General features: G+C 39.8%; 1 protein-coding gene across 1 annotated transcript; it reads right to left on the bottom strand.

Moving 5' to 3' along the window:
- Positions 1-1,772: 1,772 nt before the first annotated feature.
- LOC146321155 (basic helix-loop-helix transcription factor scleraxis-like) lies at positions 1,773-17,739 on the bottom strand. Its single transcript, XM_084725630.1, has 3 exons — positions 16,761-17,739; positions 16,119-16,335; positions 1,773-2,502 (listed from the first exon to the last, which is right to left on the bottom strand). The coding sequence occupies exons 1-3, from the start codon at positions 17,156-17,158 to the stop codon at positions 2,464-2,466; spliced, it is 654 nt and encodes a 217-aa protein (XP_084581756.1). The 5' UTR covers positions 17,159-17,739; the 3' UTR covers positions 1,773-2,463.
- Between the last annotated feature and the right edge of the window lie 349 nt (positions 17,740-18,088).

The raw sequence follows: 18,088 nt of genomic DNA, 5'->3' as shown, positions 1-18,088 counted from the left end.
ACATAGGATGTTGTCTTCGAGTAGCAAAAATGTATATTATAACACCAGGGAATGTTAAGGAGAAACGCTGAAGTAATCTTCCTCAAACATTCAGCTAACATCCCAAGAACGTTCGGGAAACAAATCATAATGTCCTCAAGTAGCAAAAAGTTAACATTTTAAAATCCAAGGAATGTTAAGAGGAAATGTTCAAGTAACTTCCTGGAACGTTGAATCAACATTGCCAGAAAATTCAGTGACACTATTTTTTTTCGGATTGGAACAAATTTTAAAGTTAAGGGCAAACGTTCAAGTACCCTTCCTGGAGAATTAAGCCAACGTCCCCAGAACATTTTGGAAATGCATCAATAACATTGGTTTTTAAGTAGAAAAAACATTTTACTATCCAGGGAATGTTAAAGGCGAAACATTCAAACAACTTTCTGGAACATCCCAGGAACGTTCTGGAAATGTATTGATAACGTTCTTTTCAAATAAAGGAAAAACTTGACATTTTAACATCCAACCTTCTTGGAAAATTCAACTAACCTTCTCAGAACATTCTGGGAACGTAACAATAATGTCGGTTTTATGTTAGTAAAACACGCCGTCATTCAGGTATATTAACATTCAGGGAATGTTATGCAATAATGTTCAATCAACTTTCCCAGAGCCAAAATCAAACGTTCCCAGAACATTCTGAGGACCAAATTTTGCTTGCTGGGTATAGGTGAATTACGGACTGTATAAAACAGAGGATACTGGCCTCAGAGATGGTATTATCACAGCTTATGGTCTGGGAGGTAAGTGCATGGTAAGCAGGAGAAGGAAGGAGCAGGTTGGTTTGACTAACATGACAATTTTAAAGAAGGAAGAGGCAATATTTCACATCCTTAATGCCATGATCATTTTCCATAAAGGCAGGGGACAGATTTGGAGAAAAACAGAGTGGAGAGAAGCTGAAAGAGAGGGAGTGAGGGATGGAAAGAGTGGTGAAAAAAGGAAGGACAGATAGATAGATAGATAGATAGATAGATAGATAGATGGATAGATGGATAGATGATAGATGGATAGATAGATGGATAGATGGATAAATAGATAGAAATATGAATGAAGAAAACGAGAGGTAAGGAGAGGGTAAGTAGTGCGTGGCTAAACACGCTGGAAAGCCATCACCAACCAGACTCTGGCCAGTGGCACTCTGGGGAAAAGAGAGGAAGAGCAGAGGAGGAGCGGAGGAGAAGAGAGAAGGAGCACGTGGAAAGGTAAAGGAGAGGACAGCGAGGGGACACAGGCAGATGTCCAAGCAGCCATACCTGCAGATTCAATTCTGTGCTCTCCTTTTTTTTTTCTCTCTTCTGCTCGCCTTTCCTCAGCTCCTCAAAACCCCTCTTGTCCAGCTCATCTTCAAACCCTCTCTGTCTCTGTCTGCTCTGATCTCGGTGCCCCAGAAGAGAAAAAAGAAAGCAAGAAAGAGGGAGTGTGTGTGAGAGAAGAGACAGAGAGAGAGACAGCCAAAAGTATTAGGAATTAGGCTGATGTGAGCTACAGGTGTAGCCACTGTGGAACCTCCACTTACGCTTCTTTTGAGAAGGAATTTATTTGAAACTTCCAAAATTATCTGTCCCCTAGCCCGAATGAGCTAAAGTATGATAAAACCACCACTTGATATGAAAGTATCTCTACAGCACAGGATAGTTTCACAGTGGAAACTTTTATAATGTTTATTGGTTGGAACTGGGGAGGATTTGAGAGTACAATAGGCTCAAAATACCACCAACATATAAACGAACTCCCAGATATACAAACAATTTATTGGTCATCTTGAGTTATTTTCCAGCATTCAGACATTTTCAGAAATGATTATTAGAAATAACTAATACCACAAAAGTTCCAGCATGTTTTTTGTAATGCCATAAATTGTGTCAATAGCCAATATTTGTCATGAATGTCAATGCCGGTTAAATAACATAGTTTCATTATATAATGTTATGTCACATAAATATACATTTATATTTCAGTTTACACATTAATAACACACAGCTTTTGATGAGTACAAATTTGTCTTTCATAGGTTCTGTGTGTTTTTCCATCATGTGCCTTAAGTTCCTCAGACTCAAAGAGTCACTGAGTCTTTGAACAATACAGTAAAAAGTCTCTTATAAGTGTTGTTGAAAGGTTCTTCATGGTCTTGATAATCATGTGAAAGCCCTGTTCAACTTTTCAGGGGTGTTTCAAATATATTTGAAAACACCCTAAAAAGTAAAAAAAAAGTTCTTGTAAAGTGATATAAAAAGTAAAAAAAAGGAAGGAGAAATGCTTGGTAAGGTTCCTTGTTAAGTCCTGAAGTGCTAAAGAAGTCCTTCAAAAGTCTTTGAAATGCATCACAAGTCCAATAAGTCTTCAAGTTGCAGCGACTGTAAAATCACTGGAAGCCCCGTCAAAGTGACGAGCATTTTATCCATGTGGCTTGCGTTCTCGTTGTTAACTTCTGATAGCCGTCTTCCTGTCTCTGTCTTTGTTCTGCAAGAGAGGAAAACAACATCTCACATCACTGACAATTCAACACTGAAATAAGTTTAAAGGAGCAATACGGTTTATCATAGCTTAAAGACTAGAAACTGGGGAAACAGTGGCACACAAGCCCCCAACCTCCCAAGGTAACATGTTGCAGGCTACAGCTTCATATTTACTGTACAGACATGAGACTGCTATCAATCTTCACATCTAACTTTTAGCAATAAAGTAATTAAACTTATTTCACAAATATTTCTTCTTTAGAAGGAAGATGCTAATAATTATTCATTTTCATATTTGAGTCTTTGTACCACTTCATCATAAATTGATGGTTTTGATAGAATCATTCTGGAGGTTTATTTAAACTGAGCACTTAACTGTATTACAAAGATTTTAAAGGAGTGTTGCCCTTAGTCAATCATCTAAAAGAACCAGATTGAGTGGCATCCAGCTGTGAGGTTTCAGATTGCAACCAACTCACCTCACCCTCCCCTTCCAAGTGTGTAGGAGAACCTACAGTGGCTGTGAAACTAAACGGCTCATTCTGAGATTACGAAAACACAACAGTACTTATTTCCAGGTGACTGTACACTAACGAAAACATATTTCTGAGTATTATGTTCCATTCCTGCCATATTCTGCCAATAGAGCCTCCTAAATCTTACACACTGAACCGTTAAAAGGTGAGTAAGACTGCTGTCTTTGATGTCAGCTCTTCGTTATAGTGTCATGAAATGAGACTCCAGGAAAATGTAGAGCATATTGTGGAAATAGATACTGTTTTACTGCAATCACTGGCACAGTAAATTTATGTGGTTTTGTGCTGTTTTTACTTCACCAGGCTTGAAAAAGTAAATTAACCTTGACTGCATTCTGCAGACTCACACAAACACAGCCTGCACAGTAGCATACATACAGTACATTAACTGTGGTGGTGGCGGTGGAAGCTAACTTTATTATAGCCTGAAGAGTGACTTCATGAGCTGATGTATGACAGCCCTGCATGATGATATGCTTCTCGTTTATCTGTGGTATCAGAGCAGAGAAGCCTTGATTTCCTGGCTGGTGAGGAGACTTTCACTATCTGGCCAGGAAAATAACATCACATTTTCCCTCCTCACCTAACCTCTGCTCCGCTCACTTCTCAGGCCATCCACCACTAGCTTTCCAAGCTGCATTCAAGGGATTTTATCGAACGCACCATACAGTGATATGCAACACACGTCATCCCGACCTTACTGACTACTTTTCACGGCTAATATTTGATCAACTCAGCTGGCAAATGATCTTAGGCTGTTGTAACCTAATTTGTGGTTACTTTCATGGACAAATATGCAAAAAAAACATGCCAAAATAGGCCAACTTCATTTTATTTAGTAGTAAAAGTACACCAAGGTGTTGCGTGAAAATTCCTGCTGGAGTGTAGTTCACTTTCCTCTGCACTCCTGTCCTCTCCTGACTTTTCTTTCCCCCCTCTCATATCGTCTCAACTAACCCTCTCACCCGCCCCCCCCCCCCTTCGCCTTCCCCTCATCAGCCGAACACCTGTTACACATTTCCTCTCAGACCGTGCACAAAGTGTAGGTGTTTGGAAAAATTCGTTTGACTGACATCAACAAAGGTGGGTAGGTGTTTGGAAGGGTATCAGGCCGTAATGAGAGCGTGAGATCATAGGATCTGGACAGGAATCGGTCCTCCCACTGATTGAGGTGAGTGTGAGGAGACACAGGGATTATTATTGTCAATACGTCCTCCAGCTGGACCTAGAGCAGAGGATCATGGTTAGATTGCTGTTATCTAGACATAAACATTACCATTATGTTGTTAGCCATGTTTGCGTCTTTTAGGTATCTTTTCAATCAGCTACTTGTTGGTGTGTTTTTCTCATTTCTAGGGATTTTTCCTGGCTGCCAAATGTAAATGACATGGCCATCTGTTGAGATAAATCTTGCACAGTTACAGTAGCAGAAACATCACTGAGACAAAATCAAAGGTTGAGTGTTAGATTTTGATAGCCCCTCAGAATAATCAGGTTATTGGACGTTTATCCGCAATATTTCGCAACAGTGGACAGTAAGTAATTATACTGAAATATATCAAAGAAACAAAGAAATACAGAAACACCAGGTTAAGTGACTCAGTATACCAGAATTAATTGTAGCCACAAGACTTGTGACCAGTTTTATGTATAATTCAATATTTTCCTACAGTAGTGTTGTGTCTGAAATCATTCACTAACATTGTCCACTATACAGAGGTGTAGACTCAAGTCACACGGCTTGGACTCAAGTCAGACTTGAGTCACAAATTTGATGCCACTGAAGCATTCACTAAACCTGCTAGCACCAAACAACCCAAAACAGTAAAGTGGTACTTGGAGAACTCAATACTTTCTGATGTGGTGTTAGAAGAGTAACACCGATCTGTTACAACCTTGTCTCTGAGATTACATTCATTAACTAAAGCAAATACAGTTCCGGAAAATTGTCATGACTCCCTCTTTACATTTTTTATCAACATATCAAGTTGCAAAATGTTGCTACTTAATGCATCTTCAACCTCTTCAGTAACAATGGATCTTATTAGTTTGCCTAAAATATCCACAGTTACAATACAATATCTGCTCACCGCAACTAAAACATGACGTCATGATTAATTTGTTTGATAGCGACGTTTAAGCTCTCATGTTGCATGAAGTTAGAGAGATGTGGTGGTCTTGAATATTGTAAAAACCAAAAGTGATTTAGCTTCATTAACATTTAAACAAAACCAAAATCATTTACTAACCTTAACAAAGCTGCTTTGCTCACCAGTCTTTAGGGTCCCAGTCCTGCACTTTTTGCCCTAAACTCTCCTTCACTGAAAGAAACATTGCCAATGGAATGTAATCCAGGCAGCAAATACTGTACTTTTGCTTTTAAAATTGACTAACATTATCCCATAATGCAATATAAATCGTAGTGAACAATTAATGGTCACTAAGAGCAGCTTTAAACCACCATTAGTAGTGTCTAGAAGCCTAAATGACCTGAGAAATACATGTGTTTTCATGTTGCTATCATAGATAAGCTACATGAAATTGTCTGTATGAATTGTGAATAAGTTTCTCACACAGCCTGGAAACATTTGGCCTTACTACAGTGCAGGGTTGCTGTTATTGTGCTCTGTCCTAACACAAACTATAAAACAGAGACAAGTGCAGCCGTGCTCTCTGGTGTTTGTTGGAACGGGCTGTGGAAAATTGCCGGTATTCATCAGTGGAAACAAAACTACTTGAGGCAGGTAAGAGAAAGTGGGCACATGACAATTGGATGATTTACCAAATTACACCAAAATTACTATGAAATCCCTGCAGGAACCAGCCCACGTCTGGCTGTGAGCACTCAGGGAAGCACAGCTGGAGCTGGTGAGGGCTGTTCAGCTGGAGTGTGACTGGTTCAGTCAAAACAGGAGGAGGGGGGCTTTAAGACCGGCCTGGTAGTCAAAACAATCTCCTGAAGACTAATAGGGCATGGTCGGATGACATCTCTGCCCTCGCTCTTTCTCTTTCCCCAAACACCCACACACACACTCTCACACACACACACGGACATACCACTGACTTCCCAGCGGGGTGATTTGTCCGACACTAATATGATTACCTGATGATGTTTACTTTAGATACGATATGATGATATTACCACGCTGGAACAATATTATTGTTTTATCAAAGTGGAAGGAGTCTGTTTTAACTTGAATGTGAAGGCAGTAAACACTCTCTTCACGGCATCTTATCAACTCCACAAATTCAAGCTATAATATTGTTTTTCCGAAACTCGATCCGGGCTGTTCCTTTACCTATAAATGTGGATTTTCCATGCACTCTCCCTCTCGCTGTCTTTTTTTCCTGTGTTAAGCCGTTCTGTCAAATATAAACATCTAATTTAGTTTCTGGCTGCATGAGGAGAGGAATGACTGGTTGGAAAAAATAATTCCACTTGGTTACTGGCCCGACAATCGTATAAGGAGATTGGTATTCAACCATGAAATGAAAACTGGTAATATCCCTTTAGTTTATCCAGTGAAAATATGTGAATATGCGTCAGCTCCCTCGAGTGTCTCACAGAAGTTGTAATTACCCTCATAAATGACCATCGATTAAAAGATTACAGACATGCATTAAAACAGTGCAAAAATAACACATCAGACTTTTAGATTGAGCTAACTAACACACCAAATAAGCCACAGTGTGCCATTATGTGGCTTGGATGCATCAGACGTGCACTTCATGTTCACTGTGGTTTGCTAATAAGCATCCTGATGGCTTCTGATTTATCTTAGATCGCCTAATCAGATGTAATTCGCACCAGCCGGCCACACATACATTTAATTATTCCCACATTTTAATAATGGGTTATAATGACTCCAGAACATGACTTCACTCTGTTTTGTTACACACCAAAATCACTTTATCATCAGTGCAAGGATGTGCAGCCTGCAACAGCCAGTGTGTCTTTAGCTTCAGTAGATATTGTTTTTAAGAAACTGCACAATTTAAACCACCAATTTCTGCTTCTCTCTCTGTTACAGATCTCCTTGCGATCTGCTCTTTGCTCTGGATCAGTTTCCTGTAGTTTTGTTTTAATTTGCTCCATGAGCAACCCTCTCCCTGAAGACCAAATGACAACAGAATGATAGTTTTGCTAATAGATTTTGTTAGTTATCTGACCCGACTTCTTCTGTTGGCGTTAAATTAGGGTTTAACTGCTTCCATCTGTGCTGAAAATATACAGACAGGTCCATGCATGAAGGCACACGTCATACAAAGAGCCAGGCTTACACACACTCACATACACAGACACACACTGAACGTGGGTAAGAATATATTTTTAAAATTGCCTGCAGTATATTAGCTACCTTCGATGCACCTCATTAGCATAGCTTGAACTGAGAAGCAAACAGGCGAAGCTCTCACTCATGAGGCACAAAACATTAACTCCAAGTCAACACCGGCATTATCAGTAAATGAGGGTAATTTAGTTTTCATCTATGACCTTGAAACGTCTACTTCATGCAAGTGACGTAATGCTTTTTTCCAGCGAAAACAGACTAATAACCAAAGGACTGTGAAAAACCGCAGTCATTAGGGTGCTCCTGCACATGTCCTATCCATGCATTTAAGCCCTCTTAAGGTGCACGCTTCATTTGATGTCTATAAAGAAGCAAAGTGTAAGTTCGGCACAGTCGAAAACCAACTGTCCAAACTGCAGGATAAATAGCAAAGTTGATTATCCCACTGAGTCGCTGGATATTTCTCTGCCTCTTTTTCTCTCCTTCTCCATCTCTGTTTCCACAACTTCCTGCAAACCATTAGTTTAAAAAGTGTTGAAAGCACAGTCGTGATTCAGGGCTCCTTAAGTGAGTAATCATATATGAGGGTTTTTTTCTCCGGGTGTCTAGAAAGACGCAATGAGCTGCTGTCTGGCTGAAAAGACGAGAAAAAACAGAAGAGAATGAAATGCCTTTGATAAAAGTCTCGAGCGTGGTGCACCGTGTGCTTGTGTGTCAGCATTTCTACAGTCATGCACTGTAAAAAGTAGACTTTTTTTGTTACTTAAAAAGTTAGTAGTGCCTTAAATTTTTAAGTTGACTGAATTTGAAAAGACAAGTTGAGACAATTTTGTAATCATTTAAAACAAATAGTCTAATAAATTTGTTTGAATAATGAATTCAATAGTACATGAAAAAAATGTTTATTAAGCTTAAGATATTTAGTTGAACCAACAAATCTTCATTCACACTGACAAACATCTATAACATTTAACAGTTATCATAAAATAATTAACTTTTACTTACACCTACTAAAATAATCCATCTGCAAGAAGACTGGCTATTTTTGTATGGTTGTTCTTACTGCTTGCCACCGGGACAGATTGTCTGTGAAATAAGATGAAAGTGTGTTTACATTTTCACAGTAAAAGTTACAGTGAGTGGTACGTTACCCAATCAGAAAGAAGTTTTTTATTTAGATTTTTTTTTAACAGTATATTGTGATAATGGCAGAGGAAGCACTGCCGCTTTTGTCCATGGGAGCCTCCAAAATTGATAAAATATAAAAAGTTCCTTGTAGTAGCTTTAGCTAATTAAATACTGACTTTCACCATAATGCACTAGAGACACACAGCCAGGTTTAAACTATATTAAAAAAAAAATAAAGAAATAAGGGTCTCAGGAGAGTTTTAACTCTAATGAGTTTATTGAAGTCAACATTTCAAGTTCTTCAAGTTAGAATAACTCACATTTGTCAGTTCTGAATTGTTCTGAAAATAAATACTAACATATCAATGAACTTGAATAAATAAAATTTGTAGAATCAAAGAAAGTTAACAGGAAATGATTAGTTGATTCCACTAAAATCTTGTATGATTTTTTTTACAGTGTACACTTGTGTTTCTACTGTTGTGCCTGCGTGCGTGGGTGTGAGTGTGTGTGTGTGTGTGTGTGTGTGTGTGTGGGTGTGTGGGTGTGTGTGTGTGTGTGTGTGTGTGTGTGTGTGAACAGTGAGGGCGTTTCATAGAGAGCGGTTTCTTTAACATCACCATCAAAGCTCAACGTCAATGTGTTTCTAATAGCAGCAGCTGAATTAAACACTGGCTGTACAGGCCTCAGCAGAGGATAAATCATTTACAGAACAATTAGCTCATTTGTTGCTCTGCTCTGCACTGCCAATGACTTCCAGACACCGAGAGCCAGCCTGTGTGTGTGTGTGTGTGTGTGTGTGTGTGTGTGTGTGTGTGTGTGTGTGTGTATGTGTGTGTGTGTGTGTGTGTGTGTGTGTGTGTGTGAGTGTGTACTGTAAATCTACACGGACGTAATGTCAGTCTATGTCACTCACATCCATCTCATACACACTTAGATAAAACCGTATATACAGACTCACTTTTTGTGACGCTCTCACACACTCTCACATAAACACTTTCACAATTACTCTCTCACACACATGCACATAAACACACAAGTACAGATAAGTCAGTTTCCAATTGCATGGTGCAGTTTTAGTGCCACTGTCTTTCCACACGCCCTGCTTTCCAGCCACCCACAAAAATCATCGCATATAAAAGTTTTACTGGTGCCCAGATGTAAATTAGAACTGTTCGTGATATTAGCAGCTGCATACATCATTTGTCAGCTTTGCCGTTTCACTAAATTTACACATTTCTCTTTAATTTCTAGAAATTCCAAATAAATAAGATTACTTCAAGTTGGAATTGTTGTGCCTTAAAGTGCTTGTAAACTCAACTAAACTAAACCATCTCAAAGGACCATCGGCCTATTTACAGCAACCACACTAAGTATCATAGTAGTTATATTTATTGCCAGGTTTTTATTTTGTTTCTAAACATATAAATACTCTTTTAATTTGTCAAATGAGCTTCTTTAAATTTTAAACCTTGGAAAATGTTTGGACTTGTCATCTGCAGCTTAAAAAGGAAAAAGTTCAGCATGATTGCTGTTACTGGCAGACAGATCACCATTTTTGTTTACGTTTGCCATTGAATTGACTTGACCCGCTCCACGTTTCGGGCCAAAAGAAATAAGCCACAGTTGTGGAGGAAGCTGTAAAAATGCTTCAAGCGCTACAGCCTAAGGACAACAAAGTAGGGGGATTAGCACATTTAAAAAAGCTTTCTGTTTTTGTTTTGTACGGGAGAACTGCTGAATAAATACCTTCTCATTTTCATTCCTTAACATTACACTGATACTCATGCGCTGCCTTCAATTACAGCATAAATAAATATGTATTTAAGTGCTGCTGCAGGTGCTCACATGGTACGACACATTTCAATGTCATCAAGGGTGACTTTGAGCAGAGATAATAACACCAAAATATTAAAAGAATTGTGTAATCGTACAGTTCTCCTGCTGTAGGTTGAGTCCAGGCACCTGACAGTTGCACCGATCAGCAGAAGCAGAGAGGCCTAACACAGGATATCTGCATCAATCAACCAGACAGCGCAGGGATTTAAGCAGCCCTTTGCTCACCTCAATCCTCTATCCTCAGCCCTGTACATCTCATTTACAGATGTAGCCATCAGGAGCGTCCCATTTTTTTTACTGCATGTATCAAAGGCATCAGTTGGGTTCCAGTCTGTCCATGCCAAACTGAAGAACAGTTTTAGAAAAGTCAAAATTTGTGGACGCTTAGCTTTTGATCATGAGATCCTGAGTAAAAATGTCTCTCGGTGTGCAGATCTAAAGATGGCAGCTTGATGGGGGAAGAATTTTCAAAAGAACAGATATGAACCACGATCACCACACTGAATGTGAACAAATAAACTAAAAAGCAAACAGAAAAGCTTCTTGTTCATCAGGCTCACACTGAGGAGGTTTTCACTGCTCTTCAGCTGCCTCTCTAAACATGTTCTCATACAGAAAAACAATGTGTCACTGGACGTCAAAGTTTTTCAGATAAACTTAAAGACAGAGTGATTTAAATAAATAATAAGTTAATAATTTTTTTATAAATCTTCACTCTCACTTTCATTATCACTCTCTGGATAATTGTCCTATTATGGCAAGAAAAAGAATAAATTACATATCCTTTGTCTGTATTAAATTCATTTGAAAAAGTAGAGTCTGACTGATATATCGGTTGCCCGATATTGACGTACCACAACTATATCAGTCTATATTGTATCGGCATATATCTTGTCCCATATGTGCTGATATGATAACTTTTTTTTAACATTAAGATTTTATGTACATTTAATCATTTTTCTTAATTCAGGTTTAATATAACCACATATATATTTTTTATTTTATTTATAGTTATTTATAATTCTTATAAATACCAGTGAAAGTTTACTGTTTCAGTGCCCTGAAGTTAATTACATTGTTAAACTGTGACATGTCCTGCCTCAATTACATATCTTGATTACAAATGTTAACCACTTCGGAGGGATCACTGCAAAAATGTTTATTTGTATGTATGCACATCGGCCCATATATGGATATCAGTATTATTGGCCACACAAATCCAATATCAGTCAGGTCCTAATGTAATGTCACACGGACAATGACAACCACATTAGTATTCCATTAAGTATGTAATATGCAGTAGTTGAGCCCCCTGTGTGCAGTAGTCATTACTAACAAGACTGTTTGTTTTGAAACAGTTATACTGTATACACACATAATAAGAGGAAATGAGTATATACTTTTCTCACTTTCACCCTCTCCCACATTGGAAATAAGTGTAATTGAAGCAGCTGCTCTAAGCGGCCCTGACAGCTGTGATGAACCTCAATGACCATAAAAACATACAGAGAGAGCACTCAGGACACAAAGTCTCATTTTACCTTCACAATCGTTTCCTCTCTGTAATCACCAGCTCTGACTCTGCCCTTTAGCCCACTTAAACGCACTGTAGAGCCACTTTTCCAGAAAGTGAAATTCTCTCAGGTTCTGCCAATCAGAGTTAACCAGTTATATTCCAGGTGAGCCTCGTCTTTCTCCCGATAGAGTCTTGTGTCAACAAATCCCATGAAAAGACCAACCCCAACAACGGATAGATCCTGCTGACAAGTATTGGACGATACTTGTTAGTAGGATCAATCTAATATCAGTTGTTGTCCAAAAACTAAAAACACACAAAAAACACACTAATAAGCCACACATTTGCACTGGCTGACACGTTCCTTCATTATGATAAACATGGGCACTGTAGTTTACTAACTACATGCTCTAAGTAGAGCATCAAATATATATTAATTTGCTGCTGAAAATCACTTTTTACTCCTGGTTCCATATGTATAGATTTCAGGGGGGATGGAGGGGACAAGTCCCTCTCAGTATTTGGAACTCGTGAAAGAACAGGGGACTTTCATTTTTTTTAAACCACTGCCTGAGAGCATTACTTCATTATATTCCTTTTTGAACAACTTACATTTTGTGCTTTTCATTACAAATAGACATTTCCGTAATAAACTGATGCAGAAAAAGAAAGGCACAAATTGGAGCAGAAAAAAGTCATCAGAATGCAGGAAATGATGATGCTCCAAATTTCCTGGTGGGGGATGGTTTGTTTATTTTAATGTTTAAATAAAACCTACACCCTTGCAGTTTGAGCAATGTTTGCTAAAGACTGCAGGGGACAGCTTTAGGAACTTACTGAGACATTTTTAAAAATGAAACTATGTCTTTGTGAGCTGTTTTTAAAGGTAGAATAAGTAGGATCGCTGTTTGAAAACACACCAGAAAGATAGCTGATTGTTGAGTCTTATTCCCAGTACAACAAACACTGACATTTTGGGTTGTTTAAGTGTCTCAAGCACAGAAAAATGATGAGAAAATAATTAAGTACAGGCTGAGAGCAGGGCCTCTACAGATACACTTTTGATGGGTGGTGGGTGATGATTGAGAGAGATTATTTTTGTATGAGCCTGTGCACTGTATTTGGAAAAATCTGCATTTGGCTTTAAAGATTTGTGTTTTCATGTGATTGGTTAATTTGAAAAATTTTGAATAACGATACTCTAAATTTTAAAGGAATTTTAATTCACTTTAAATGGAACCGAGAAGGGAGGATTATTTTTTTGATACAATATGTGATTTTTTTTTTCCCTCACTCGTCCTTTGTCTCTTCTGATTGGTGCAAATTTATTTATTTAGGGAAATCAGTCGAGATACAATGAAGAGATATCTAATCAGCTAATCACCTAATCAGTGCACTACATGAAAACAGTTGAAGTACATTCTACATTCATCATCAACAGAGAAAAGTGTGAGCTGCTACTGAGCTAATGGGAAACAGCATATTGTGACTGACATACTTAATCAAACTGTCTACATTTTGAAAGGTTTGACACGAGAGAGTGAGTTTCAAAATTGTTTTCTACCCAGCATGCATTTACAGGTCACGTCACGCATCTGCAGCAGCAAGTTGACAGCAGCAGATAGTATTACACAGCTCCTACTGACAGCTCTGACCTCCACCAGGCTGATCAATACGCAGGGAGCTGAGAGAGAGGTGAGGCAGCGGAATGAAGAGACGCTCAGGGAAGGAGGTGAAGAGGAAAAAGAGAAAAAGAATGAGAAGTGTGCAAGGGTAAAAAAGGAAGAGAACTTGTGGAGCATAAATTGAAGCAAAAAGAAAAGAAAAAAAAGGAAACAGAGGAGAGATTTCAGGCTCGGTATCTCCCAGCCGAGGGTGTCTGGGTTTCAGGCGCTGAGGACGTCTAGGCTTTCACTCACAACGATTCAGAGGGGAGGCAGGAGGGAGGGGGGAGACGCACACTGCTGAGACTCAGGTTATCCCCTAGCTAAAGGGTCTCTGGGTTTAGACACTGAGGAGGGTATTAGCTTTCACACACTGCTGGGGTAACGGGGGAGTCTGCCAGATGTCAGCTCCTTACCCATAAATCCTGCTAAATGGGCAGCGGCTAGGTTGGGGGGGGGGGGGGGGGGGGGGGGGGGTTGAGTGGACGTCACCTCTCTATCATCTCGCTGGTGTTTGTTGAAGTCGAAACTGGGGTCACATGAATTTGATTTCAGTCAGCTGATAGGAATCCTTCATTCCCCGCTATTTCTCATCAGACTGACGACTTTCTTATGCTGCGAGTGTTCTTGATTATGTCAATTTCCTGTGCTGAATCAATCAAATGTGAGTTTAACCTCGCACTGGATCAAGTTTTCTTTTTCTGTATCTTTATTAAGGCATAAAAACAGTGTAGCAGTGGAAGAAATGTGGAAAAAGTGACAGAATGGCGACACAACTCTAACCTGAAATGCTATCCCTGACACTGAAATTAAGAATCTCATTAAAATTTAGAAAAATTATTGTTGCCTTTTTGATTGATTGGTTTGTTTTGTGCAGGACAATACTATCCTCAAAGTGCATTTGGGAAAAGTTTTAAAGGGATAGTTTGGATTATTTGATCATGGGTTGTATGAGGTAGTTGTGGATAGTCAGTGTATTACCTACAGCACATGATGGTCAGCGCGCCCCAGTTTGGAGAAGCAGCAGGAGTGTCAGCGTAGGAAGCCAAGCAATGAACTGCTGTTGACGGGGTCAGCAACAAAAGGTACTGTAGCAACTTGCCCACCGAAAAAAAAACAAACATTAGCAGTGTACACTATATTAAGAATAATTTCACTGCTTTGCTGTCAGACCACCTTTTTTTTTAAACAGGAAACCACCGTTATATAAGTCAGATATTGTTCTTTCCAAACTACCAAACTCCATAGGTGGAATCAGTAATTTTAACTCACAGAACAGAAGTTGCTAGTCTGCCAATAATTTGATCAGTTAGTTTGTTTGTGTTATTGTGTGACTCTGGTGAATCTGAACTATACTTTTAAAACTCAGAAGTCACACAATAAAGCAAACTTAGAGATCAAGACAGCGGTAGACCAGGAACTCCCGTGTTCTGCAGGTTAAAATTACTGATTTGCCAATGGAGTTTTCTTGGTTTGGAGACAGACTTTTTGGCTTATATAACTGCATTTTCCCATCAGAAAAAGCTGTGTGACAGCAAAGTAAAACAGTGGAAATATTCTAAATATAGCAGACACTGATGTAGATTTTTTTTTTTAGGTGGGCCTTTTGGTGCTGACCCCATCCACAGCAGTACATTCATTACTTAGCTTCTGTAGCTTCTGTAGGTAATACACTGACTATAAATAGGTGCCTCATGCAACCTCACTTTAAATAAACCAAACTATCCCTTTAAGACTTGCAGTCTGTTAGTGACATGTATAAAATGTACACACGATATTTTTTCTGCCCAGTTTCAGTGGAACAAAGTCATTACGAGTCACCAATCTTTGTATCTCAGGTCAGTTCTTCAGCAGTTATGATTAAAACCATCTCATATTCAGGCTGACGTCAATACATTCTTCAAATTATACACATGGTTTTGGATGGATTTCATGGGTTCCCGGTCATAAATCTCACTCGCTGCATAAATACCCTTGTAAACTTCAAAATCATATTTTTGAAAACAGAAAGAAAAAAAACACCACTGTTGGGGTTAGACAGTTTTGATGCAATCGTTGTGCACAAAGCTCCTCTAACACAAAAACAAGTGTATTCACTGTCTGTGATGTCCAGTGAGTTTCAGAAAGCACCTTGAACTTTAGAGCCACCTGCTTGAGTAAAACTAACCCCCAGCTGAACAATAATACACCGTCCTTCACCCCAAAAGAGGACTTTAAAGAGGTTCTGTATTTTAATGTCCCTGAGGGCCAATCATGTTTATAGGCACAGTCTCTGAAATCAGGTCAGCTTTAAACACCAATCTGACCCTAAAGCTCGGCACAGTTTCCCAAAAGAAGCTTCACCCCACAGTATAACCTGCTTTCCCACTGACTAAATCTATTTTTTTTTTAATTCTGGGTAAAGTATTTCAAATACTTTGTTTATAGCATTTGAAAAGTAAACTGAAGATATTTATTATAGTTATTTATTAGTATTTATTAAACTTGTTTAGGTCACACAGAGATAATCAAAACATAAATATTTTCTTGCATACTTTCAGTATTTAGTGCCTTTTAAAAATAACTGATAACACCATTTTGTTGTGTTTTTCTCTATAGAATATTTTTGTTTCAGTTATTGATTTACAAGTTTTGTATCTGCTCACCATTTTCCTCTGGTTGCTGAGGCAGAAAGTACAAATGTGCTTCGGCTGAGCTGATTGGTCAGATCCTCGGGTGGGGGAGGAGTTCACGTGGAAGAACGGTGGTGAGGGAGCGTGGCACGGCTGTCCGTCGTGAAGCCCCTCGCCCAGGAGCAACACGTTCCCCAGATGACTGATGTAGCTGCTCGCCAAGCGTAGCGTCTCGATCTTTGACAGTTTCCTGAAAAGTCAGGACAGTCATGCTGTTAATCAAGGCAGCATTTAGTGTGTACAATAATGTACAAATAAGTATACAATAATTTTTAAAATGTATCATGCACTGTATTTTTATGTAGTATTTTAAAGTGCTGTGCAACATGTATAGAATATAATAAACAGTCAGGCTTGATGTTGAATAATTCATCTCTATTTACAGTAAGTTTGGAGGCCTCTTTCCGGACACTGACTCCATGACACATCTTTTATAGGAAATATTCACTCATGATTAAAAGCAGTGGTGTCTCAATTAGATTACAGGCTGTCCCAAAAGTAATTTAATTGTGATTAAAGGTGCCAGAGCTACATCAGGGTCTATTTATTTTCGTTCCCAGACGGAAAAACTGAATTTGTGCATCGTGATCCACTCTAACTCGTGTTGCTCTGTACCTGTCTGCAGGCTCAGTGGGGATGAGTGTGCGCAGCGCTGTGAACGCCGTGTTGACCGAATTGGTGCGATCTCTCTCCCGCGCGTTGGCTGCTGTCCTCTGGCGACCCTCCCCAGGGATAGCATTCCTCTGGGGGCCGAGCCTCCCCACCATGGCCCCTACATCTACCCCTCCAACCCCGCCTCCCCCACACAGCTTCCTCTTCCTGTTCACCTTGATGTGAAAGGCAGATGGCGACGAGGAGGACAGGCGGTAGGCAGAGTTGGAGGAGTTGGTGGTGCGCTCCTCGGAGCCTGACCCCTCGCTCCCATTCTCATCCTCGTCTTCGGAGAGGAGGGCAATGTCGCCGTACAAGAAGCGGCCTGCGGGAGGCGCCGTGCGAAGCATGGCAAATGTCATCTTCACCACAACAAGGCTCTGACAGCTACTGGTCAATCCTTGTGAGACTTCCACTTGTTTCGTTCAGCTTGAAATGTTTGTTATCGAAAGTTGTTCAGGAATGTTGATGCTGCTGAATACAGGCGTCCACCCCTTAATTGTTACTTCTCTTTTCTGCAGAATTTGTTAAGCCAGGTGAGTCATGAAGCCCTTATGATGCTGAAGATCAGTAAGTTGATCCTTCGTCAGTGGTCAACTTGACCTCAGAGCTGCTGTGTTGCAGGTGGCTGCAGGTTCCAGGTTATTTTTCTTTCTTGGTTTCTATGAAAACACTTCACATCCCAAAGGTCAGTTCTTCTTGCAGTCAATCCTTTGGGTGAAAACCAAATTTAAAATGGCATGTTGAAGTCAAATGGCTGTTTAATTGTCCTCTTTTTCTTCTCTGAACCCTTTTCTTGGTCCTTTGTGTCTATATTTGTTTGCTTCAGTCCTAGTAGCACAAACTGCTCCCAGTCTGTGGCAGCAGTTTGACTCTCTCTCTTGGTCTCCCTCAGTCTCTCTTAACGTCCGTCTCTCTGTCTCTCTCTCCTCTTTGCTCCACGTGTGCCTGCTGTCTGAGTGTTTCCGTCTGCCTCTGGTCTTATAGCCGGTGGGAGGGCCGGAGGACTAATCCGCTCCTCCCTCTGAGCGGTGAGGGTCCCTCGGCTGCTGTCTAGAAGCAGGCCAGAGAGACCGGAGGCAAGAGGCAAACCATCAGCGGGAGTTTATTTTGGCTGCATGCTGCTGTGTTTCAGGGGAAATCCACCCTAAAACTCAACCTTGCAGCACCCTCATTTGTTGGAGGAGTTTGGTGACCTGTGTGACCACGCAGGCCTCTGAAACACACAAACCTTTCAATATGAATTCTGTAGACATATTCAGTTTCTTGGATGGTGACTTAAAATGGAAATG

The sequence above is a fragment of the Lutjanus erythropterus genome, chromosome 9, assembly GCF_056507025.1.
Source record: "Lutjanus erythropterus isolate fLutEry1 chromosome 9, fLutEry1.hap2, whole genome shotgun sequence".
NCBI lineage: Eukaryota > Metazoa > Chordata > Actinopteri > Lutjaniformes > Lutjanidae > Lutjanus > Lutjanus erythropterus.
This window is presented reverse-complemented; position numbering and strand designations above follow the sequence as displayed.